General features: G+C 36.3%; 1 protein-coding gene across 1 annotated transcript in view; it reads right to left on the bottom strand.

The window, feature by feature from the left end:
* Positions 1-27247, bottom strand: part of FGF12 (fibroblast growth factor 12) — a 440873-nt gene that overhangs the window by 9913 nt on the left and 403713 nt on the right. The window contains exon 5 of the mRNA XM_016200049.2: positions 8073-8271. Coding sequence (XP_016055535.1) covers positions 8073-8271 — 199 coding nt within the window. The remainder of the gene's footprint in view (positions 1-8072; positions 8272-27247) is intronic.

Here is a 27247-nt window from a genome sequence, read left to right as displayed (position 1 = left end):
TGCGACAGCACAGTGGCCTGTCACCCCGCCTCACCGGGTGCTAGGCGGCGTCTGATGAAGGCCATGGCTCTGGCCCCAGTTTTGCCTTCCTAGTGGTGTAGGCCTAGCTGGTTACTTAACTTCTCTTAAACTTGGTTTCCTCAAGCTTGGAATTGGAATGGCAATCCTCACGTGCCTCTGCCCGCAGGGTCAGTGCTCATCGGATGAGACCCTGGGCATGGAAGGAAGCCTGTTGAAACTAACCATGAGCCGTGCAAATGAAATACAGAGTCGTACAGCTGCTATCAGTGATTACTTTTATATTACTATTGGCTTCTTGCAAACCACTTAAAATTGGAGAGTCCTGGTAGTTTTGGGGAGAACTAGGTATAAGTCATTGAGTGTCAATCTTGCTCTGTAATGGAGAGTTGGAAAACCTGTGTGTGGGGCAATTATTGCTGCTGACAAATTCTGCTTTCTAGAAAAATGGAGGCAATATACCTCCAGTTTCTAATAAAGCTCAAATGACATTTTATAAAGAACCCCCTTCCTACATCAGTTTTCATCAAAAAAGAATAAAATATGACTAATCTTTTGATTCCTATATCGATTTAATGAAATTTTCCTTGGCCTTCTATAATTTACAAGAAGTGGAAAAGTTAGATGGCCCTGTTAGTTAATGCACCATTAAAGATATTTAATTGTCTTAATAGCAGATCATGGAAGGGTGTGGGCAATTAACATGAAGTAATTTCACACCTTAGTTGATGTCACGTGGAATCCCTCTGGAACTGTAAGGAAATTCTAAGTGCTGATTCAGAAGCAATGTATTTCCAAAGGAATCTACCCAGTATGCTGTAAATATTTATTGTAAAGAATCAAGAGACACTGTGAACAAAAAGATCTGTATCTTCATTTAGAAAGAGATCAGAGCAATATTTGTATGTAAGAGAGAGAGAGATGGAAGGAGGTGGTGTTGGGGACAGGTAGGAGGGTTTTATTAAAGGCTAAATTCAAAGGCAGGAACTAGATGCTTTGAAGGAGTTACAATGGTTTGGGGGGAAAAGATGTCACAGGCTGTCAGAGATCCCACACTCAAAAGATGGAGGAGAGGGAGTTGCCGCTATGATCTTTTCTGTAATTGAAACCACCAGGGGCATCAGGAGTACTGTTTTGCTCCATCTTTCTGTTTTTGTCATTTAGTATGGTTGGGCAAAAAAAACACACACACAAAAAAAACCCAAAAAAACCCCCAAGGATTGTGGAAAACAAACCATTTAGTTATCCTTCCATTTAACTGAAATAAATTTTAAAATAAATTTGCTATTGGTGTCCTTTTAACTGGAGCTTTACCGCAGGACACCTGGTTTATTCTGCTCCTGGTGCCTTATTTCACAGCTTTCAAAGGGATTATTATTTTCCCTCCAAATTCAATTGTCATTGTTTCTCATCCCTCATTCACTGCCACCCTTCATAGCATTTCTCTGGTTCATAACACAATAACACAATGTCCATTCCACGGGGAAATGAAAAAGAAGCTTTTCACTGATCTGATTTTAAAAATACAACTTTCTTACAATGTCTCTTCATATTATTCCTATGAAACAGGTAGAATTTATTATTGACTTTATCTTCAGAGATTACTGAGGTTGAAGTAAGTAAATTATTTTCTCAAAATTACTTAGAAAATCATTTGCAAATCATTTATCAGAACAATTAGACATCTGTTTATCCGCGACTAATTAATTTCTATTAGGTTACTCTTTCTCGGTGATCAATTTAGTAGAATAATTGGCATTACCTGAACTAACTCCATATGATAATTTAACCTAGCACTAACAGGCACCCTCTTAATAGGAGTAGAAAATGTAAAAATGTAACATGTTAAAATATTTAATTCCATGGTATCAGAGTGTCAATTTACACTATAGTAGATTAGGCTAACTGCCATATATTGACCATACTAATCTGAATAAATTTAAATATTTGCTTCAGTCCAGATTTGACCCAAGTGAGCCCAGAAAGAACAAATTCAGTTGAGAACACCGAGTCTCAAACCTCGTTGCTATTAGAATCATTTGAACAGGTTTTTAAACCTGTTGACTTATAAACCTGGTCATAAATAAATAAATCAGAGCACTTGGGGGATCTGTTGTTCTGAGAATCTGTGGCGTTTACAAACACTCCAGATGGCTCTGATACAGGAGTTTGGGAAGCACTGATCTACAGTATGCTGCTGGGAATTAAATCAGCTGCCTTACGCGCGCGCGCGTGTGTGTGTGTGTGTGTGTGTGTTCCTGAAGCTTCAATCTTTGGAAAGTGCACACATTCTTTTCAGGGGGAAGAAACTAGACCCTGAATACCAATTCTCATATAGGAGCTGAGTAATGAGCTTCCTGAAACAGGAAGGAGGTGAAAAGGAGGAGATTGTGTCTTGTACTTTGTCAAAGAGTATTTGGCTGTTGTATCTGAAACTAAAGGGGGAGGTCACCGCCAAGACAATTTAAATATGGGGAGTTGCTTATGTGTGGTGTGGACAATGCTGTAAAAGGGCAGTGGTGGGAATCATGAAGGCTGCGCTGTTGCCTTCAATTCCAGGGGAGGGGACCCACATAAGTGGAGGTTTATGTGCAGTGCACATAGTAATACTGAGTCCATCCATCTGTCCGAATAAATGGCCTTGCAAACCCTCATTAGCTCCTCCTGTGTTCTGAATACAGGATGGGGGGTGAAGCTGTGCAGAGAACAGGCTGGTGGATAATTACTATATTATCATGTAATCAGTGCAGGACTGAAAGACCCTCAAACTGGCAGAGCTTAATTTGGGGAAACCTGACATTCAAAATTATATCTCCAGCAAGACTGCAAAAAAGGCAGAGCTATTTGAAATAAAGAAGCAAAAACAAGACAAACCCATCCTGGCTCTCCTCCATAAGGGGTGGGTTCCCTGGACAAAGAAAGGAATTTACTGTGCACAGTGCTGGACTCTGTCGGTATCAGTACTGGTGGTGGGCTTACGGGTTTACAAAAATTCCTTCCCAAACTGAAAATAACTGACAGCCTTTCTGGTTAAACAGCAATACGTCTAATTTCATATGAAGCTGTCATTATCTATTTCTTTTCTAAGAGTGTTTTCTAGTTATATGCTTTATATTTGGCATATGGAAAAAATATTACCAAAACTCTAAGCTAAGTATTATGGTTAGAATGTCTTTCATTTTACTCCCCCCTCCAACATAAGTCACAAACCCCCCATTATGGAAATAGCTTATAAAACTGTACTTTATTCATGCAATAATTCAATAAAGAAAATGGGTTTAGAATCTTTTTAGATGTAAATCCTATGCTGGGCTCCATGAAGGAATGGTTTTACAATAAAGTGCTTATAAAGACTACCACAGAATGTCACTGCCAAAGAACTTTAGGAGTCATCTGGTCCCAATTCTTCTTTTACAGAGTAGGAAATGAAGCCTGTTAAAACTCATCAGAAAAACTGATGCATTCTTAATTCTTCCTTGCTTTTAACATGGCATTCTCGTAACTATCCTATCTGATCACCTACCAATATGAATTTCTATCATCATATACATGCATACTGTCTCAGCTTTGCATGGTTTAGAGTTAGCTAACTATTCACGTTGTACCATGGTACAACATTTCTGCTTTACTCTCAGTAACTTTTCTGAGTATTTGCATAAGCATAGGCTTGCTTCAGGCCCAAGGCCAGTGCAGGATAGGAGTTCCCGTGCATAGGCATTGGCACTAGGCTTCCTGGATTGCTGTCCCAGTTTTGTATTTATCTAGCCCTGTGATCTTGGACAGGTAATTACTTTAAGTATTAGTTTCATCTATAAAATAAAGATAAATAACACAGGTTGTTGTGAGATTTAACTAGATAATGTATTTAACCTGCCAAGCAAATCGTAAATTGATAAATTGTATAGAGAAGTAGTAAAAGACTAGTAATATTAGTAATAATAGTGATTAGCAAGAGTAGCTTTGGGCTCTTAGCAGGGAGAAAAAAGTTCTCCTAAGAATAATGCCTAACAAAACCTCAAGTGTACATGTCTCTGATAATAATAGTGACCAGTAAACATCATTTAATGATATGAAAAAATAAAAATATAACTGATGGATAATTATTCATGTTTTGTATTATAATAATGATATAAAAGTATAGATGAGGCACGAGAGTATGGACCAATTTCATGTGTATCAGTTAAGTTACAATACAGAGCCCGAAGGTCTCCATGAATCTAAAATGGCTTTTACTTCTATGGAGCAAGTATATTTTAGATTTAAAAAGAAGGTTTGAATTCTGGCTCTGCCACTTACAAGTTGCCTGATTTGGGAAAAATTAGTGTTTCTGTGCTTCATTTTCCACATTCGTAAAATGAGGATAGTATTAAAATCTTGGTGGAAATGGAATAAAAAATAAAACAGGCAATAATTGAGATATGTGTAGTACAATAACTATACAAAGCAAGTATTTCTAAAGCTGTTATCTAATATTGTTCAAAAGAGTGAATCTTGCCTTCTAAGACAAAAGGCAAAGACATTTCTATGGAATTAAAAGGTCCTTGATCTGAAACCAATTAAGTTCTTGTTCTCATTTTTGGAAGTGATTCTCATCATAAGTCCCTATGCTTTATACCTAAGGTTCATTCCCATAAGCTAGAGATACAAAGAGTCTTGGAAGTAAATCCAAGTATTAGTAAATCTGATTTAAAAATGGACCTTATTTTTCCCCAGAAAAAAAGAAAATCACCCTAAAGCATCAATCAGTAAATAAGAAAAATAAAAAACAAAACAGTCAACTAAAAGCTGTCAGTGGGAACATTAGGAAATCAGAGCTATCAGAAAGTTAAGACAATGGCAGGCTGCAGCAGAGGCCCCTAGTTGTCCCAATCCCATTCTGCCACTCTTCCCAAATCACCAAACATGCACTTGTTAGGGAGTCACCCAGAAGAAAAACTATATTCTTCGTCTTCCCTGCACCAAAGTGTGGCCACCTGACTGGGTGTGGCCAGTGGGATGGAGGCATCATATGGCAGCTAATGGGGACCCTCTTGAAGAGAACATGGCACAGGCTTGTGCCTCCCTCTCCATCTCTTCCTCTATCTACCCTCTGGCTGGAAGGAGGGTGCGGGTTGGGTCACGGGGATCAGGGCCGATCCAGGGCCACTGTGTGTGGCTGCACTGATGCACGGTTGTACAGCATACTAGGGTGAGAGGCACTAACAAATGGCACAGCCAGGGTCCCAAACAATGGGAAGGCACAGCACTAGCCCTGGACAAATGACATCCAGGTTTGGTTTGTGAGAGAATAAAACTTTCTATGGTTAAACTGCTTTTCACATAGGTTTTGTTTTATATGCAGCAAACTTAATTCAATGTACACAACAAGAAATGTCTAGTCATCTCTTCCACATTTGTACTGAAATGTAGCAATAAATGTAGAGTGAAAGCAGCTCTGGAACTAGGAACGTGATCATTGTGTATATTGCTTTCTCAAAGGTATATGGACTCAGAAGGAAACCTAACTAGCCATGTTATGATTAGGGTGCAGTTATGATTAGGGTGGTAGGTCACAGGTGTTCTTTTTTTGGGGGGGGTCAGTATAAAAGATATTTTCCTTTTCCTTTATACTTTCCTGGGCTTTTCAAAAGTTGTTAATGAGCATATAATACTTGCACAACAATTAAAAAAGCCAACTTAAATGCACAAATAAACCTGCAAAGTTAAAAGCAAAATTTGTCTGAAACATCATTTTTAGAATCGATACATTTGTCCATGGAAAATATTATGTTTCTTAGGCACCCTCTGCCAAACCCTACAAGTAGGCACATTCCTGTCTATACTCACGAGGCTTCTGGAGTGTTTTGTTCTGCCCAATCCCCACCCCTCATCTCAACTGGTCTGACCCAGGCCTAGGCCTGAAGGTACCTTTAAATATAGTTTTTTCCATGATACAGTTCTTTTGGTGGCAGTGATAGTTCCTTCCCTAAATCCGCACAGCATATTCCTGCAACTTATAATATATCTCTTTTTACATTATACTATTGCTATTAGTAAACATTTCATATCTCTAAGACTGTTATGTACTTATCTATTCATTCATTTGTTCATTCACATGTTCACTTACTCATATAACAACTGATTATTAAATATCTGTGATATGCCAGACATTGCACAAGATACAAGGAGATAGGAGGAAAAAATAAAAATAAAACATGTTCTGTCCACTCAAAAAGTAAGCAAACCATGGATAAGAGAGACAGAGTAGAAAATAGGTAAATTTAATACAATGTGGTAATTTCTAGAGGAGAGAAATGTATACAATGATAAGGTGACAGAATCCTTAATTCTACTTGAAGAAAGTCATGGACACCCTCACAGAGGTACTGATTCTTAAATTAATTTTTTACAAGAATAGGCATTGTCCAGGCACATAAGACCATGGGAATTGTGGGGGGGAAGGGTAAAGAAAACTACATAGGGCCCCAATTAGTGAAAAAATATTGCAGAAAGCAAAGCTCAGTTTTGTGTGGTTAAAAGCACAGGGTGCGAGGGGAAGCTTGAGAGAGACTAGGAGCTGGGAATGTCACATGTCCCCCACACTTTAAACATAATGATTTAACAAATGTTTGTTAACTGTTATTGTCACATATACTCTGTTCCAGGCATTGAGTACCTATATTAGTTGAACAGACAATACCAGAACATACTTTATAGATATTTAGGGGACAGCAATGCTACATAATATCATAGTATAATGTGTGTGTATATACACAAGGGTGGGCAAAAGTAGGTTTACAGTTGTTTGTATGGAAAAAGACATGCAGGTTATAATTATTAAAATAGCTTTATTAACTCTGCATTTCATGTACACACAACTGTAAATCTACTTTGGCCCACCCCTGTATGTGTGTGTGTGTGTGTGTGTGTATAATATTGCAGGACGTGACATTTGGTCCTGTCCAAAATGTCCACACTTAGAAAACCTCTCTGGGTTCAGATAGTCCATAATGCTTATTTAGACTTTTGGTTTACTATCATGTTTTATTGGTCCAATAATTGTGTTATGGTTGCACTGTCAATAGCAACCCTCTTTTTCTCAGTAGCCTAGCTGGTAATGACGCATGGGATGAGCTGGATGGGTTGGTGTGGACCAAATGTCTCCAGGGATGTTTGTGACTGGACCAAATATCAAGGATCTTTGGGCATGGATCATATGTCTCTGTGACATCTTAGACAGGGTCAAATATCCACTAATCATATATAAATAAAATGTATAATGCATTGCAATGCACTGCCTCAATTTTCTCATTTCCTTGGACTAGGAGCCTGAACTAATGTTTTAAGTAATTATAATGTGTGACATTTAAAGAAGACTGTTATGTGGGTACATGCCCAGACCACAGCTGCTTTCTGAGCCTGTATTTTAAAAAGCTGTCTGAATGCAGTAAATGTGGTCACTCCAGTGATACAGCCTCATCCTATTTAAAAAAGAAGTTGCAAGAAGTGGGTTTCCTCAGCATAAAATTCGTTATTCCACTGCTTGATTCTAAATGGCATATATTAAATATCAATTAAATATAATTATCTTAAGTAATGAAGGGAGGGGAAGTTATAGGCTCATTTGAGAATAACATTTAATACTATAAGTAAATACTTATTGATCACAGTACAGTATGCTCTTTTTTTTCCTCAAAAAATACAAAGAAAAATTAATACATTATATTGTTAGATATACTCACAAAGATGTAGAGATTAGGATATGAACATATTTCTAAAAGCCTTTTGAAAACTTTAGAGCACTAAAATAGTATTTCTGGTTTTTCAAGGGTGCAGTCCGAGACATTAAATTACTGTGTTCAAAACCAAAGGAAATTATATTCCAAATAGTAACTACCATTACTCTTCTAATTTCAGGAATTTTTATAGGTTTTTCTAAGTACCAAGTATCTGCAGTATAACTTTATTTTGTAATATGAAGAGGTACTGTTGTGTTTTCTGAATTTTTGTTCTAAAATGTTGCATTCTATGGAAACTTGACTGATTAGAGTCTAAAAAAGAAGTTTGTTTCATACCTTCAATAGGTTTTGGTACAAAATGTGACGAGGGCTTGGTTTTCTTCACTCTGTTCCCCTTCATAATTTGACCTTCTTTATTGAGTCCCAGAAACCACGCTCGGCCTGATTCTTGCTGACGGTACAATGTGGAAGAATAGATCACATAGTAGTTTTCAAACACAGATTCCTTAAATTTGCACTCTGGAGTGAAAACATCCTGCAGAGAGAAAGAAAAAAAGATACAAAAGAGAGAAAGGATTTTAAAATGAATCAGCAATTGCTTAAACACAATGAACCTGAAATATAGGTCCACTGTTCAGAACAAATGAGAAGGAATTACACATAATTTCTATTAGCCTTTGGTTATAAATATTCATCATGCAAAATCAAAAAACAAGATTTTATTCCTAAACAGCCTTTCTCCTATAGAACACTACTGCTTAGGTTATAGTCACTCACTGGTCTAATATCAAGACTATGCCCAGGTCCAAAAGCTGATCCCAGGATGTTTTGTAAAGTTAAGAGACTGGCCACTGTACACTTTAGTGGCTGTTAGCATGTAAAATGTATACCTGGGAATCAAAATCAAACAAAACAACAGCACACACATGCTCACCAGATGCTTTTGAAGAGTCTCTCCTAGAGGTACATAGCTAAAGCTTGTTCCACAAAATCACCATACGCTACCTTTTTGCTTAATGTCAGTAACTTTCCCTTTAATTGCTTGGAAACATATTTTGTTTTGTTTTTACTTAGTAATCAAAATCTCAGGTAAAAATACCCAGGAATAAGTAGTAGAAAAAATATTATTACATTGTCTGATCTTCAATGAAATAGGATGAGATTTTTGTTCAAAAAGGAACCTGGTGGTGAACACACAATACAATATACAGATGATGTATTATAGAATTGTACATCTGAAACCCATATAATTTTATTAACCAATGTCACACTGATAAACTCAATAAAAAAATTTTAAAACGAAGGAACCTTAAAAATCCTCTATTTCAATTCCATTATTTTGACAAGTGAGACAACCAAAAGATTATTAGTTCAAAGTTACACCAAAAAAAATTAGTCAATGCCAGAACTCACACTTGTTGCTTCACAATCACTACCTCTCAAGCTCACTTTTTCTGCCTGATTCTTATTTATTGACTTATGAGGAGATTTTATAATAAATGCAATAAAAATCTTGGCTATTGTAAATAATACTGACATAAACATGGGAGTAAAGATATTTCCTCAGTATCCTGATTTCATTTCATTTCCTTTGGATATATCCCCATGTGGGACTGCTGGATCATAAGGTAGTGTAATAAACAAAGAAGGAGAAAATGGTAGCCATGTGAAGTACTGGATATGTTAACTAGCTTTACTGGAATGAATATTTCACAGTATATTCACATATATAAAATCATCAAGTTTTGTACCTTAAATATACACAATTTTTAATTGTTAACTATACCTCAATAAAGCTGGAAAAAAAAGCCCATCATGGGTTAGATTCAAACATAGCTAAAATGAGAAGTTAGATAATACCAAATGTTGACAAGGATGTGGAGCAACTGGACCTCTCATACATAAATGATGGGAAAGTAAACTGGTAAAACTATTTTGGAAAATATCTTGCAGGATTTATAAGTACAAGTATATTCTGTGATCTAACAATTCTAATCCTGGATTTATACCCAAATGAAATCTATCTGTTAATAGTTGTCCTTTGGTATCTGCACAGGATCGGTTCTAGGGATCCCCAAAGTACCAAAATCTGCAAATGCCCAAATCCTTTATATAAAATGGCATAGCATTTGCATATAACCTATGCAAATCCTCCTGTATACTTTATATCATCTCTAGATGAACTATAAAACCTAATACTATATAAATTTTATGTAAATAGTTGCTATGCTATACTGTTTAGGAAATAATACTCCCCCCCAAAAGTCCATATATGTTCAGTTGAGACCCAGCTATGGTAGGCCTAACTACATAGTACACATCAACAGAGCTTAACTTTTTTTTTTCAAATATTTTCAATATGAGGTTGGTTGAATTTGTGGATGTGGAACCCATGGAAACAGAGGGCAGACTATATCTACCTGTATCTATCTATCTATATCTATCTATCTATCTATCTATCTATCTATCTATCTATCTATCTATCTATCTATCTATCATCTATTATCATCTATCATCTATCTATCTATATCATTATCTATCTCCCAAAGACATGTATGAGAATGGTCATAGAAGCTCTATTCATAATAGCCCCAAACTGGAAACAACTCAAATGGCCATCAATAGTAAACAAATATGCAATATATTCAGATAATAAGATACTACAGACCAGTGAAAATAAACAAACTACAACTATAAACAATATGAATGATTCTTATCAACAAAATGTGGAACAAAAGAAGCCAAACAAAGAAAAAACAGACAGCTACATACTTTATGATTCCATTTATATAAAGCTCAAAAATAGGTAAAACTAATTACTGTGGTAGAGCTCAGAACATAGTTCCTTTACTCAGGGAGGGTAGTTACTGAGAGGAAGCATGGGGAGGTCTCTGGGGTGCTGGTGATGATCTATTTCTTGATCTAGGAGCTTGTTACATGAGTGTGTTCACTTTATGAAAATTCCTTGAGCTCTATGATGAATTGTACACTTCTTTGTGTATGTTATTTGCCAATAAGAATCCATTGAAGGGTCAAAAATGTGGTGAAAATTAAATGACAATTAGTACTTCCTGAAATCACTGTCCTCTTAAAATCAAGTTTTTCTCACACAATGAGCTAACATATGATGCATGGCAATTTTATACCAATAACAATCATTCACTCTTAGGTTACAAATTTTGTTTAAGATGAAAATGTAACAATTTTGGATCACATAACTTATTAAAGAAAAAAATATTTTCTATCCTTTCTCCAATTCATTCTTTACACTTCTCATTTAAAGTAACTTTTTTTCAATTATGGCTGACATTTAATATTATATTAGTTTCAGGTTCTACTTCTCATCTTCTCATTGTAGGAGATTATATATATAATGCATATGTGTATATGTTTATTTACAAACTGCTTGTAAACTTTTTAAGTTAAAACCTATCACTTTAACAATAACATCAAGACATAAAAAGAACAATGGAAAAAGAATTTCCAACAACACATGGAGAAATGCACAATAAATTGTTTCTGGAAGATCATTTGGATTCTCCAGATTTCAGGTTTATATTCCAAACTGTCAGGCTGATCTTTGGCAAATCAGTTAACCTCTTTGAACCTCAATTTCCACTACTGAAAGCTGAAGACACATTACTACAGACTCATGGGGCTTTAAAGATTAAATTACACAACACATGTGCAAGCTCTTTAATACCTGTAAAAACCCATACAATTATCTGACATTTCTTTTACAGAGAATACTCTGAGTTCATAACTTTAAAAATTTCTGCATTTCAGAGTGATACCCACTTAAACTACATTCTTAATAAGTAAAGAATGTTATGCGATTCACACACAACCACTTTTGCTCCTAGCTTTACCTGCAAAATGTGTTTTCCAAGTCATGTAGAAATACATGACTTGTCTAATCCTGTGTAGTTAATTTAATTAAATTGTCCCATATTTCTGATTTATCTTTATCCCATTCTTTGCAGATACCCATTTCCTCTTTACTGCTCTGGCTGTAATAATCCATGGGATGAATGTGAAATGAATGAATGAACACTCATTGCACTGCAGCACTGGTCTCCTTGCTGTTTCTCAGAAACAAGCACAACCCATTTCAAGTCCTTCACAGCTGATAACCGTTGTTCTTAGAAACCTCTTCGATAACATATTAACCCAGCTTGATCACTCATTTCATTAAGGTCACTGCTCAAATGTAACTCTCAAATGAGACTTCCCCTGACTACCTTACATAATTTAGCACTTCCTACAGTTACTTTCTAATCTTTTGCTTTTTTCTACATAACATTGCCTGACATTATATTACATATGAATCTGTTTAAGCTTTTTGATGGTAAGTGCCACGATTGTTATAGTCCGCTCATATTCTCAACAGTTCTTGGAATTAAAAACAAAACAACTACTTTAACAAAATAATTTAGTAAAAAGACATCATGAGACCTGGAATTTCATTCTTGCATTTCTCTAATATGTGTTATTAGGAAGATCACTTTCCTTCTTAGGTTCCCTGTTCCCCTAAATGTAAAAGAGAAGTGTTTGTTGAACTAGGCAATAACAAATGTCCCTTTCGGCTTAAGTCTTTTATATCTTTATTATTCATGTAAAATAAATAATGTCTTGACATTAAAGAGCCAATATAAAAATATTATTTCAAAATTAGTGCTTACATACCAAAAAATGGTAATAATATATTATTAAGAAAACAATGCAAAACAGTAATAAAATATAATAAGAGAAAATAACTTTACTATTATGGAAGTAATTACGACTAGTGATTCTCTCCATAATATGTAAAAATTACTGATTTTTCAAATATATGCTAGACACAAGGATCCTCTCATTTTGCTCTTTTTCCTTTCCAAATAGAATCCAAAACCTGATCTCTTTTCAATGTAAAAAAGCATTTTTCCTGTTTGCTGTGCAGTGTTGTTTATTGGGTAGTGTATAAGGAAAAAAAGAAATAAAACATTTGATGATTCTTTAATATAATTTACATCCAACAACTCCAGAGATAGATAGTACCTTTGATTATATAACCTTTGAATATATGGCTGTGAAGCGTCTGGTTTGCTAACTTCATTAATGACTTTTAGGTGCACAGACCTTGCAAATCTTTGGTATATTAGCAGTTGCTTTGCCAAGTGTATTGTCGGACATAGTGACATTAAATCAAGCAAGAGAACTATTGTTTTCCATCCTGACAAGAGGCAAAGGAAATGCTAAAATATATTATCTCAAATGCAGCACATTTTAAAAAAATCAGAACAAATCTAATTTTATAACTTAAAAATACTCTGCAGATACAGAAATCTTTATATACTTTTTAGATAATTTTTACTGGAAAACTGCTGAGTTAATTTGTCTAAAAATAAAGGTTCTTTGTTAACATATTCTTTGCACTATCTTACAAAATGACAAGGTAAATTTATATCATCATAAAATAATAAAAACTGTAGTATATAGGAAACATAATTGTGGAGGAAGATAGACCCATAGATTCAAATACCTGATTTTATAACTTGGACAAGTTATTTAATTTCTCTGAAGTTCTGTGTTACCATCTATAAATCCAGACTAATGATACCTTCACTATATGATTATAACTACTAAAGACAATAAAGGTATGTTTAATATGATATGTGGCACATTACTTTCTTTACTTCTAGTTACAATTTTTTCAGATATTTGATATGAGAAGTTATCCTGAACAGTAGGTTGAGAAAAGTTACTTTACTTGTGGAATCCAAATAATGTATCCTGAGTTTCTCTTCCCTATAAAAGGCAAATCAAGGCTACCTTGCTTACGGTTAATTTGGTCATCTATGTATAGAGCGCACAAATAAATGTGACCATTTCTCTTTTTCTGGTACAGGATGTTTTTGACACAGCTTTAACAAGACAATGAAGACATTGAAATTGTTAAGGACTTTACTTACCTTCAGTCAGTTTAAATGGAGACTGCAGCCAAAAAAAATTAAAAGAAAGGCTGAGACTCAGAAGGGCAGCAATGGAAGAGTTGGGAAAAATTAGTAAGAGCAAAGATGTGTCATTCAAGACCAAGGCTAAGAACATCCACACCCTCATAATCCAAATTACTATGTACAGGCGTAAAAGTTGGACGATGAAGAAGGCTAATAGGAAAAAAACACATGATTCGTTGAAATGTTGTGTAAGAGGAGAGCTCTATGGATGCCCTGGACTTCCAGAAAAATTACCAATCAGGTCCTAGAGCACATTAAGCCTGAAACAGTGCTAGGGGCAAAAATGACAAAACTAATAATTCTGTCTTACTTTGGGCACACCAGGAGAAGGCAAGGTTCTTTGGAAAAGATAATGCTGGGAAAAATAGAAGGCAGCAAGGAAAGAGGAAGACCAAATATGGGATGGATTGACTCCATAAAAGAAGCCATAGGCATGAGTTTACAGAAGCCCAGCAGGGCTGCCGAGAACAGAAAATTGTCAATATCACTCGATCGATCAAAGGGTTGCTAGGAGTTGGAGCAAACTCAATGGCACTAACACACACATGGTTTTGACATGAATCTGAGATAACTGATGTGATTTTCAGGCTCTTAACCCCTCCTAAAAAGGCACAATACCACCCAGCCATTTGACTTAGCCGCTAGCCAGAAGCCTGCAAGTATGGAAGTGGGGTGGGAGTGGGAAGTGGGGGGCCAGTGGGTGAGGGGATATATCATTACTGCACTGTTATCATCAAAATTACTTCCAAGACTGAATATTCTGGAGACAGAGAGCAGGTATTGGAGGAAGAGTACAATTCTCCATTAAAAACATCCCTGGTTCTTATGAAGGGATCATGTACACAGTAGTCACCAAATTCCCCACTATGACCGAGTGTGAAAATCAAGGCAACCGCAGTGAATACCTGAACACACGAAAGAGGCGGCTTGCTTCTGGTGCCCCAGTGTCTGTCTGCCTTTCTGGGAATAAGAATGAAAGTGGCGGTGTTTTCATATTCCCATATTCCAGTTTAAACATTGCAGTACCTTTAGGAAATCATTTTAAAGACTCTGAAGGGCCCCGGAAATGATCAACTAAGACTGGAAATGTGTTTTTTACGTGAAATTTCCCTATTTTTAAAACTCCCTGTGTCAACATCCTTGAAGTCAGAATAACCGGTATCATGCATAACTTCCTGATGTAAATGGCGGTAAAACTACAAATACATGAGGCAATGGTTTCCTGCACTTGTCAACTGGAATGACAGGGTTTCGGTCTCTGAGAGAGAAAAAAATACATGAGGTAAGCACCACATTAGCCCTGGCTTTCTTCAAGGCTCCTTTTAACCCTGGAACGGAAGGGTGAAGCTGAGGCACAGCACTTTCATTTTTCTTAAGCTGAGGAGGAAGAAATTGGGGTTTGGGATTATAAAGGGCCTTGAATTTGTGGATCAAGGTTCCTGAGAAAAGGAACCTAGTGGAATGGGGGAAAGACTCAGTGGGAATTCCCTAAGGACCCTGGGCTTATTAATAGACTGGACATGCTCAAGACGAGATTCCTCAAAGCCTAGCACAGAATAGCTACTTCAGGAAATTCAATGAAAACCTCAGAAAACAGTCTCAGATTAATGATCACATCTAACTAAGGTCCCTCCATTCCCACGCCCAGGACTAAAGACAGAAGCCAAATAGTCACGACCTACACACAACACCGCCCCCCCCCCAAACACACACAGAACCTGATAAGATCAAGAGGATCTAATACGTATTTCCCTAAATGCCAAGAAAAACACACACATTCTTTGTCAGATGACAATATACTCTACAACATATACAAGTGTCTAACATGAGATAAAAATCAGAAAACATGGACATAAGCAAGGCAACGTAAGCAGTTAATAGAAAAGATCACAAGATGGCTCAGATTTAGAATGAATAGCTCCTATAAATGTTATAGGACTTAAAGAAAAAGGGCATAATTCATAAAAAAATAGGAAATAGCAGCAGCAAAAATGGAAATGATAAAAAAACAAAAAAAAAACAACAAGGGAAAACGTTAGAACTGAAAAGGACAATATTTGAGGGAAAAAATACTGGGTATACTATTGACATACTGGAGACTGGCAAATGAAGGCATGAATGAACCTGAAGACAGACTGATTAAAACTATCCATGCTGAAATATACAGATAAATGAAGATGTCAAGAAACGCACAAAGAGGGAAAAAAATAGAAGATGAAAAAATGAATAAATAATGATTAAAATTTATTAAATATTGTAAAAATAAAATTTCCTACAGGTTCGGGTTGAAGAAGCTCAGTAAACTCCAAGCAGGATAAATACACCAAAAGTATACTCAGGCACATTGTAACCAAACTTCCGAGAAATAAAGATAAAGAAAAAAATTAAAATGAATCAGAGAACAGAAAAGGCTACATCAAACACATAAGCACTGGAGGCTAGAAGACAATGGAATAAAGTTATTAAAATGCTGAAATAAAAAACAAATTGAGCTCATAATTTTATATCCAGTACATATATTCTTCAAAATTGGTAAGGTAAAGTGAAAATATTTTCAGATAAAATGAGTGAATTAATTTCTAGTGGGCTTGCATTATAATAAATGCTAAAAGATGTTGTTCAGGCTGAAGAGGGATTTTACCAGATGGAAACCAGATTTTACAGGAAGGGATAAACAGCACTGGAAATCATAAACATGTTCATAACTATAAAAGCACATACTTTTTCTTCTTTTAATTTTAAAACAAAAATAATAACATTGCAGTGAGGATTATGATGCAAAAACACATATATGCCATTGTAACAATAATTGACATATATTGTTTTATGGTTCTTATATTTTATGTAAAGTGTGTTAATTCTAACTACACTGTCATAAAGTAAGAGCCCCTATTGTATTTTTAGAGCAAAAACTATAAACATAATACAAAGGGGGTGGATCTAAGAAACTAATATCAGGATTAAAATAGAACATAATAAGCATTAATTAAAAAGAAATAAGAGACATGAAAAAATAAAAATCAGATGAGATAAATAGAAAATAGCAAGGTGGTAAATTTAAACATTATCATGTCAATCTTCACATTCAATGTAAATAGAATAAAAACTCCAATTGAAACGCAGAATCTGTCAGACTGAACAAAAGTGCAAAACTCAACAATATTCTGTTTACAAGTGATACCCTTAAGTCTTATAGAGTTTGAAAGCAAAAGTACGGAAAAGCTATACCCAAGTCAATAGTAAGCATAAGAAAGTAGACATGGCTATATTAATAACAGACAAATGATACTTCAAGGCAAGGAGTATTATCAGAGGTAAAAAGAAATATTTTATAAGGATTAAGGGTCAGTGCATCAAGACCCAGGTATAATTATCCTATGTATGTATGGGCCTTAGAATGGGGCTTCACAATACACGGAGCAAAAAGTGACATAACTAAGGGGAGACAACAAATAAATCCACAATGACAATTAGAGATTTTAATATTCTCCTCTCAACAACTGTTAGGACACATAGAAAAATTTAGTATAGAAAGCCTGAGTACCATCAAACAAGTTGACCTAATTAATGTTGTAGAACATGACACCAGTCAACGGCGAAGTGAAAGGTTTTTTTGAAGGCATATGGAACATTCACTAAGATAAATGCAGGCCCACGTAAGAAGTCAAAAGACTGATGATATCTTACACAGTATGTTCACTCACAACAAAATTAAAGAAGTTAATAAATATTAAATACCTTAAAAATCCTTGAATATTTGGAGTTAACAACAGGCTTGTATAAAACCCATGGGGCAAGAAAGAAATCATAAAGGGTATTGAAAATAGTTCTCAGTGAACAGTGATGATACACAAAATATCAAAATGTGTGGACGCAGCCAAAGCAGTGCTATTGGGAAATAGGCTTAAATTCTCACATTGCAAAGCACATACCCTCTGACACATTTCTGGGAATTTGACCTGCAGATATAGTAGCACATGTGCAACATGAAGTATGTTCGAGATTATATTCATGGTAAAAATGTAACATCTAAATACTGAAAAGAATCAAATGCCCTTCATTGGGGGAACCAGTTAAATAAATTCTGCATGTCCACACAATGGAATATTATACAGCTGCTGAAGACAATAAAGCAGCTCATTATGTATGTATCACTATAGAAAAATCTACAAGGTGCATTGTTAAATAAAAGAAGTAATCTGTAAGTGTGTATTTGTGGATACCACTATTTGTATCAAACACGCACACATCATAATGCAATCACATATGTATTTGTACATGACATGCTACCATTTGCGTTAAATATACGCATATCTGCACATACACACAAATAGGTATGTGCTTGTGTTATGTTTAGAAAGTCTCTTGAAGAACACACAAGATGTTGGCAATAGTGTTTGCCTTCTGGGAAGGGATTTGGGTGGCTGGAGAATAAAGCTGTAAGAAATAAACTTACTTCGCTCTGTGTATGTATTACTGCTTCAAACAGTAAATTAAATTACGAGGGAAAATCCTGTTGATCAAATAAAATTAACCTCCTCGCTAAATGTGGCTTTCGAACATCTAATATAGAGTACAGATGCAAAAACAGTTCTATTTTAAATCTGATAAAACTTAGACCCTGAAATGGGAATTCACTTACACAGGCTCACACAGCAAGCAAAAGCCTCATGACTACAAGAATAAGTTCTCCTGATCCCATGTTAAAGAATGGTACTCCCTGTGAAAAATTCCTGCAGGAAGAAACCAACTAAACCCTCGTTAAACAAACAACTGCAAATGGACTAGTTGAGTTTTGAAAGAGGGAATGAGAACAAACCTGATTATTTACCCCATCTTTCATGTCCTGGTGAGCATACCACCAGAAGAACCTTGGGCCTCAGGACTTGGAAAACAAATATTTTTTAAAATCTTCATCCTTATTTGAACTCTACCTGTTTCATTTTTCAGCCTTTGCACAATTTGGATCAATCCCCAAATCCAGGGGACTGGAAATTTCTCCCCTAATACTACCTGAAGTTCTGACCAAAGCTGGCAGAAGCATTAAATGCCGTGGGCTTTCCAGAGGACGATGACATTTCCCCTGCGCAGATGCAGTTAAGGGCTTTTACTGGGGGTGATGTGTCACTGCAGGCGTGCTGTGTAACTATCCCCTCTGTCATCGAGGAGAGACAAACCCAGAATTTGCTTTGGTCGCTTGCTCATTGGGTTCAAATTACACTTTCATTTAAACATCTTCCTGGCAGTGATTACGATGCTCGGTGACTGGAACATTCCTCAATGAGGACCCACGGTAACGGTCAGTGAATGAGAAATGCTGGCTGGGGTGCACCGTGACTACAGAGGACACAGGGCTGCTGTGATGTTGCAGACGCCACAAATCCTTTTATTAATATGGAAGGAATGAAAGATTGAAAATAAAAGCAAAGTGAAGGAAGCCTGGTATCCTGCAGGTGCCCAGCAGGTGTGTGCAGACCAAGCCCTGCCGCGTCCCTGGCAGAGCTAGAAAACCGCCCCTCGGGTGTGTTCTGCTCAGTCTCAGCGAAGCCCGGCTGTGCCGTCACACCGGCCACTTTCATCTCAACAGCCTACAGAGTAATCGGCTACGCAAACAGTCCTGATAGAACTAAAAAGCTGGAGTTGTGTGTTTGGGTCTATTTAAATCTTTGCTGCAAATCTTGCTGTGATGATGAACATATTCACCACTAAAGAGAAATGAAGAGGGGCCTAGTTTACTTTATACGTACAGATGTTTTCCAGAGCTAAGCTTCCGATCAACCAACATGCAAACAGAATTCAGAATCTAACTATTTACATTCTCTTACTCTGTTGGTTTTAGAATTGAAACTTAAAAGTTACAGCTAACAATCAACAGATTAATTGCCTAAAGGAAATATCATTTACTCTTTCAGAAAATATTTGAAAAAGGGAGAAACGTTTTTAAAATAAACAGAAGTATACATTCTCTCAAGGAGCCTACAATATGACACTATAAACATGGGTATGAATCAGCATTCTCTTCACATTCTATGTTAGCTTACAAAAGGTAAAGATTTCATGGAGGGTGTCTGTACGAGAGATACTAGTCCTTTCTTGAATTGACAACTAATTGCATAGAAATTCAAATACATTTTAACTTGATAAAAGCAATTAACATGTATTAAGCAAAGCAAACAAATGCTATTCTGGGCCGGGAAGAATACAAGTAGAATGCTAATGATTGTTTTTTATGTTAATACTTTCAAAATGCATGTGAGTCATTTAAGAGTAAGAGTAAATCCATTCTTCTGATGTACTGTAAAATGTCACAGTTCCTCTTCAGTCCATGTCTATATACCCCACTACCTTTCATAAAGTCTTACATAAATGTTGTTTAATACTTTGTGAAGTGTACATATTTTTCCTGCACATATTAACCTGACTAGTAAGAAGGCTATACTTCCTTTTTGATATATAAATTCATTCTATTCATTCTATTAAAGTCATTTTCAGAAAATGTCAAATGAGTAAGGAATTCTATTTTTAGATCACTGACTACAAAGATCAATTACTCTTAAATTTTATTTTGTGGAATGCTACATTATCTGAAAGGGAAACACTTTGTATTCATTTCCTGTTTTGATTTTTCTGCCCCTATGTAAAAAAAAAAAAAAAGAAAAAACAACAAAGAAGAAAAAATTGGGTTGATGAAATTAAAAAAAAACACAAAAAAAACATTGTCTAGGATGAGTCAGATCTTGTTTTATGTTAATCTCGAATTCTCTTAACCTGCCTACAACTTTAGCTTATTGCCAAAGGGGTAGGGAGTGGGGAATGGGTGGGAAAAATAAAGTATTTATATTCATTGATAGTTAAAGAAAGGCTAATATGAGCACAAGAAAATATTTTAAAATGTCAGCAATGAAATGCAAAAACAAAAAAGATTAGAAGATGAATTAGCAAGGATCAGACTATTTTCAGGGGTCAGAAAAAAAACAAAGTTTAGGGTTCGATTGTTGATAAGCACTTAGTATTTGACTTTGGTTTCCCCTGAAGTGTGTCCAGCATGCTCAAAGAGAGTCTTTGCTCTTTGGAAATATTTTGCAGCTTAGAGTTTTAAATTTCTTTTCTCCTTCGCAGAAGTCTGGATGAAACTAAAAAGAAACCTGGATTTTTAAAAACCATTTTATAAATGGGAAAGACCCAGCCTTGGAAGCCAACCTCAACCCCAATGCTGTTCTCTTCACTTGAAGCCAAGTGGCAAAGAGTCTCAGCATCTCGCCAATTTAGCTTGTATTCATGCTGAATAGAATCTGACCATTTTCCCTAATGGAATCAGCATGCAAATTTCCAGCATTCAACTTTTGAAAAGCTGTATTTAAAACGACTGTGTGGGAGAGCAGAACAATATACGAAGGAGATATCATGCTAGACTTGACAAGTTTTAGTTTCTGACACATAGAGTCTTTATTTGAGCAAAGGCAAAAATGTGAATAGCATAACTTTTTAAAAGAATTTCTTATAAACAGCTCAATAAAACTGTAAATATATGTTTGCCTGTATTTTCAAATTCAATGTATATTTTATATGGAAATCAGCTATAGATGGGCCAGCCAAAGCAGGTAGAGAAAGGGAAGGTTAATGTGTGGGTGACAAAACATCATATTTGATGTTTAATTCCTAGGTACTCAGTGAATATGTAATCCATGTATTCTTTCAGCTAACATTTACATTTTGTATGTGTTCTAATGAGTTAATGATATGGAAATTAATAGACAGTCCTTGTCGTCAGAGTTTAAAATATTATGAGACATAAAATTGAGTAATAAAATCTCCTTGTTGAGTGAGAATCAGGGTCAAAAAGATCTTCCTGAAAGAGGCTCTATTTGACCCTTGAATAATATATTGGAACTTAGCAGGTAGAGAAGGAAGGGGAGGGGAGGGGAGGGGAGGAGAGGGGAGGAGAGGGGAGGGGAGGACACAAAAGAAAACGAAAGGAAGGGAAGGGAAGAGGGAAGGGAAGGGGGAAAGGGGAAGAGGGAAGGGAAGGGAAGGGAAGGGAAGGGAAGGGAAGGGAAGGGAAGGGAAGGGAAGGGAAGGGAAGGGAAGGGAAGGGAAGGGAAGGGAAGGGAAGGGAAGGGAAGGGAAGGGAAGGGAAGGGAAGGGAAGGGAAGGGAAGGGAAGGGAAGGGGAAAGGAAATGAAAGATTTTATTAATTTAATAATGAATTTATAATATTCTAATAGTCCAATAATCATGTGATTCTCTGAATGAAATATTGAATCCAAAGAGTCACTAATGAGATAGCCTGGCCTAAAAGATGTCAAACGGCATGAATTCCAGGCATAGGACTTCCATGTCCGTGCTCCACAGGACCTAATGCATTTAGGAGGCTCTGGTCTTTCCAAAGACTACTGTGGGATTAAAGACTGAAACTATGCACATGTTTATCTTTCAATTTCAAGTTGTTTTCCAGAGGTGGTGCTTAACCTCCAATTAGAGATACCACTAGGTGGAGCAGTGGTGATTTAGCTCAAATAAGCTTTGAGTGTTGGTGTGACAAAGAGGTTATTGCTCCCATGATTCTTCTTTCTTTTTCTTTTTCCATTTTTCTTTCAGAAACAGTACCTCAGAATGTGATTATTTGTATATATGGCCTTTAAAGAGGTAATTAAATTAAAATGAGCCTATCAAGGTAAGACACTAATCCAATCCAAACAATGTCCTTATAAGAGATTAGGATACGCAGAGGGACACCAGGGGTGCTCTTGCACAGAAAGACAAACACGGGAAGAGGCAGCAAGTAGGCCAACATCTGCAAGCCAAGCAAAGAGGTCTCGGAGGAAACCAACACTGCTGGCACCTTGACTTTGGGCTTCTAGCATCCTAAATTGTGGTAAAATAAATTTTCACTGTTTAAGCAACCCAGTCTGTAGCATTTTGTTACACTGGTATGTTAGGTGGCATTTGTTATGGCAGCCCTAGCAAACTAATACACACTCTGAAAAAGATTCTGGTTTGGCCACCCAGTCTCTGCCACTCCTCTTTCCTTTGATCAGGGTGTATTAATAAGGAATTCTGCATTTGAAACTCAGGTAACAAGGAGGGAGGGGGAAAGTCTATGTGAGGCATAGAAGGTCAAGGAGGAGTTCTGAACATTTTATTGTTGAGGGAAGGCTGCAGAAAAGTATGGGAACATCTAAGGTAGGGTATATAGTTTATGAGAATTAAGAAAAAGGTTTTTGTTTGTTTTTTGATTTTTTTAATAGTCCTGAGAAAGATGCAATATTTAAGTTATTTTGCATAAACTTTATTTTTTTATCCATCTCACTTCTTTAGGATCAAACACTGGACAAAATTTAAAAAATATTGTACAAATAATACATTTTTCAGTAACAAGCAAACAAGCAAAAACACATCATATAAGTTGAAGCTGACATGAAGTTTTATGTTTCAAAAATTCCCACATGTATCAAAAACTATTTTAAAGTGTAAATGATTAGTTCATTGAAAATATGTGTAAAGCAATAACATCTTAGAATAAAAACATAACTAACAGACCTAAAATATGCATTTCACAACTTTATACTAATGACTGAATTCTTACAAATTGTAATCCCAACTCTCTTTCTGAAATACTCTTCTCAAATACCAGTGGGTCAATATCTCACCCACGAAAAACATCTGAATTCAAATGTGATCCTGTTAGTGAAAAGGCCTTAGAAATTATAAAGTACCATATATGTGCAAGAGATTCTCATTTATGCTCATTATTCTGAAGAATGATGACCTCTTGGAAAAATATTTATTATTTCTGTCCATCCTTTTAGGCTTCCATTAGAGTAAGCCCAAGGGAAAGCAACACTAGAGCTTGCGAAATTAGACAAGATTGTTGTAGTGACACCCAGCACTTTCTCCTGGAGGGACATCTTCCTCATCACTACTTCTGGCGTTGGTGCCGCCCTGACACCAGATGGAGAAGTAGACTAGCATTTGCATAAGAAAATAATAAAGCCCCAAACAAACAGCAGGGGTACAGAGCAAAGTACAAACTGGGTAGGAGAAAGGTTCCCCAGAAAATAAGAGAATGGTATTGAAACATGCTCTGACCCTTTTTATTCTACTTGCCACACGGACACGGGATAACACTGAGCCTTTAGGCACACTGAGCACAGTGGTGGTCCTCTCTGGTGTTCTAGCATTAATTTTCAGGAGAAACTGGCGAAATCATGTTTAAATCTCATTTAATACAAAAACCTTCTATGCTAAAGGAAGGCCTATCCTGGTTAGAGCTCTAAGTCTTTGTCCCCAAGCTTTCACTTAGTGGAGAAAGTATCCTACAATTGCTGGTTTTGCGATGTTTTATAAGCAAACCAGAACGGATTATGGGCTACTGATTATGGGCTTCTCAGTAGGAAGAGAAATTCTCTTGTCTTAGTCTCTCACTCTCATTGTCTCTTACACACACACACACACTTTTCCCAGAACAAAATTAAAATATATTTTAAAAATAAAGCAGGCAACAAGAAAGGGCTTCTCACTCAAGAGGTTTTTAATGTTATTGATAATAATTTCCCCCTCTAAACTTATGAATTTTTTTCATGAAATCATAGTCACAATGTTTTAAAATTTAAAGGAGAGACCACTTGATTTTACAAAAACTATGGCCCTGAGTGGAGAAATTCTTTCCCCAAGGTTTATTTTCAAAACGAAAGAAGTATCTTTAATTTTACACTGCCGTACCAAGTGTAGATTCGACATGCATTTATGAACACCTGCAGCTATTTTTTATCCACATAACAAATCCGTGTATATATAACATATCATTGTAAACATACAGCATTGAGATGTTTGCAATTTTAAACAGGGAGCATTTTGTATCATGGAACTACCAATGAAATACAGAATCAATGACAACACGGTAATCTTTTAAATAGCAATGTCAAGAACACTTTTACCACCTGCATGGTAAATGGAGTTATATTAGATTTGGTTGTCAAAATGGTCCTGTTAGGAGGTAGGATTGCATAGAGCAGGACATGACTTGCTCAAGATAAATCAGAAATCTGGTCTGGATAATCTAGATTCCTATGGCTCATGTTTTTCAGAGACCAGAAAAGATTTCATAAGTGCCACATGTATTCTTAAATATTTTCAATATTTCAACCATGCCACATCCTGTGGTTTGACGCACCTCACAGTCTAGTTTGTCTTGCACTAGGTATATTCAGGGCTGCCATACCCATTAAAATATGGCTCCAAGAAGAGAGTGCCTGCTTTAGATGTAGTCTAATCTGAGGGGAGAAAGGGAGGGCTCCAACTTTCCTACCCTGAATCCTCTAACTGCCACTGTCCCTCTACCACTGCTTTGGACACTGACAATGGACTGCATGGCGCACTCAATAGGGTGCCCACTTTCTTTTTTGATGCAATATAGGACCCATTCCTCACCACTGATTCAAGTTTTTATATTCTTTTAAGTAGGTTTAATTTCTCTACAGTCCTAGTATTATACATTTTTAAATTTAACTCTCTTATCAAACACACCCGTTCTCTTAGAGACTGATGATAAGAGTTACCTTGGTTAAGACAGGGTGGCATTTCAAGGCTATCCATACCGCATGGCCTCATCTCTTGTCATCTATCGTTTTCTACACAACTGAGTCCAACAGCATGACTCGACCCAATTTGGGATGGGTTCCCAGTCCATCCTGAAACACTTCCAAATGTTAGGAATGTCCTTATTCCTCCCTCCTTTTAGAAGAAACATTGACTCCAAATATATAATGTGAATATGTAGCATCACTGTGATCCTAGGAATACTATTAGCTTGTCATGCAAAGTAGTTGCTGTTGGCTCACCCTCGTGTGCCCAAGTTAGACTATCAGGAAACAGCAGTGGTCCTTCTCAAGTTTCCTTTCTGTAAGCGCTACACACTGGGCCAGTGGCTGTGCGTAGTATGTTGTAGAAAGAAAAGCAGAATCTTTCTGGCTCAAACAATATCTGAACTCCTCAAACTCACATAGCATTGGATTTGTGCTTTTCCTGACATAATTATTGAAAATATACTTGAGAATTTTAAAATGGAGATATACTTTTTATAATACTTTCTATTATTCAAGAAGTTGATTCATATAAAGCAGAAATCCACTCAAATAAGTCAGAAGTTCATAAAATGGATCACAAGAGCTTTAGTTCATTATGGACATCTTGTGGTCTGCCCGAATTACCAAGACACGAGCTTGGGAGGACAGTAAACTCACATGCTTAGAGGGACCAGGCGGTAGCCTAAATTAATGAATCAGGCTGGGTGGGAGTTAGGAAACCCTGGATACTCATTTCTCCACTTGTAAAATGAAAGCAAGGTGTGATATTGGTAATACATTAGAGTTACCCACTCACATTACTCTGGGTAAAACTTCTCTCTCAGCCCTAAACACCGGGATATTCCTATATGGGCTTATTTTCATACAGTTAGATCTTTAGCACCCTAAAAATAAAATACTGAATAATTAGTGGAATTTTTCTCTTTCTATGCATGAATGTCATAGAGTTGTATCTGGAGGGTGAGTATGAGAAGATAATCATAGAAATGCTCCCTCCTTAACAGTTTAAAAATCAGTCCTAGACTTGAAACCTCAAGTCTCCATTGAATTCACATTAAACTATCATGAGACATTTAAAAAAATAATATGTATGCCTTTTGGTATGGAACTTGATTATGTTCATGTAACATAATTTTAGAGTTCTCACCATTAAGAAACTTAAATATTCACAGTGTAATCAATATTAGTTTTTAAGATTATTTAATAAAGTCATACACGAAGGATTTATAGGATTCCTGCTTTGGGTCAGACACTGTGCCAAGGGTTGGGGTAAAAGAGTAATGATGACTGATTCTGTGCTCATGTAACTAGGAACTGAACGGAGGGGAACGTCCCTGCCAGGTGTCCTCCCCCCCTTTGGCGTCGCCTTGGAGCCAGAGCTGGGACGGACGGTGCAGTCCCACATGTGGCCAGCAGGGCCCACCAATCGCCTATCTATTTCAAAGGCCCCCAGAATATTCATTTTCTTCTTTTACATTTAATTTATGATTGGCCTTAAATTTAAATTTTTATAAAGGCTTTATTTCAGCCAAAGTAGACACTATTTAAATGATCAAAGAGAAAAATTAGAGTCAATTAATTTTAAAAGATAGCAAAAGGCTATTTCAATGATCGCACTTAAAAATAATTGAGATTTTCTTTAAAGGCCTTGATGAATGCCACATTTTACAATGCCTAAGGCACAGATTTTAAGTGGGAATGTTAGAACAGAACAAGATGTAGAACCCGGAAAGTGAGAGATCATTATAAACAATAGAGAGATAAAATGCCACCATTCTTTTAAAGCTAGTATTTAGAGCTTATTATATAACACTACTTGACAGTGCAGGAGAATTTTTAAATTGGCCAGGAGACAAAAAAAAATCTCATCTATACATGATGGTGGTTAACAATGTGTTTGGCCGTTAAGAATGTCAAATATAGATGGAAT

This window comes from Miniopterus natalensis, chromosome 6 (genome assembly GCF_054644295.1).
Source record: "Miniopterus natalensis isolate mMinNat1 chromosome 6, mMinNat1.hap1, whole genome shotgun sequence".
NCBI classification, from domain to species: Eukaryota; Metazoa; Chordata; class Mammalia; order Chiroptera; family Miniopteridae; genus Miniopterus; species Miniopterus natalensis.
This window is presented reverse-complemented; position numbering and strand designations above follow the sequence as displayed.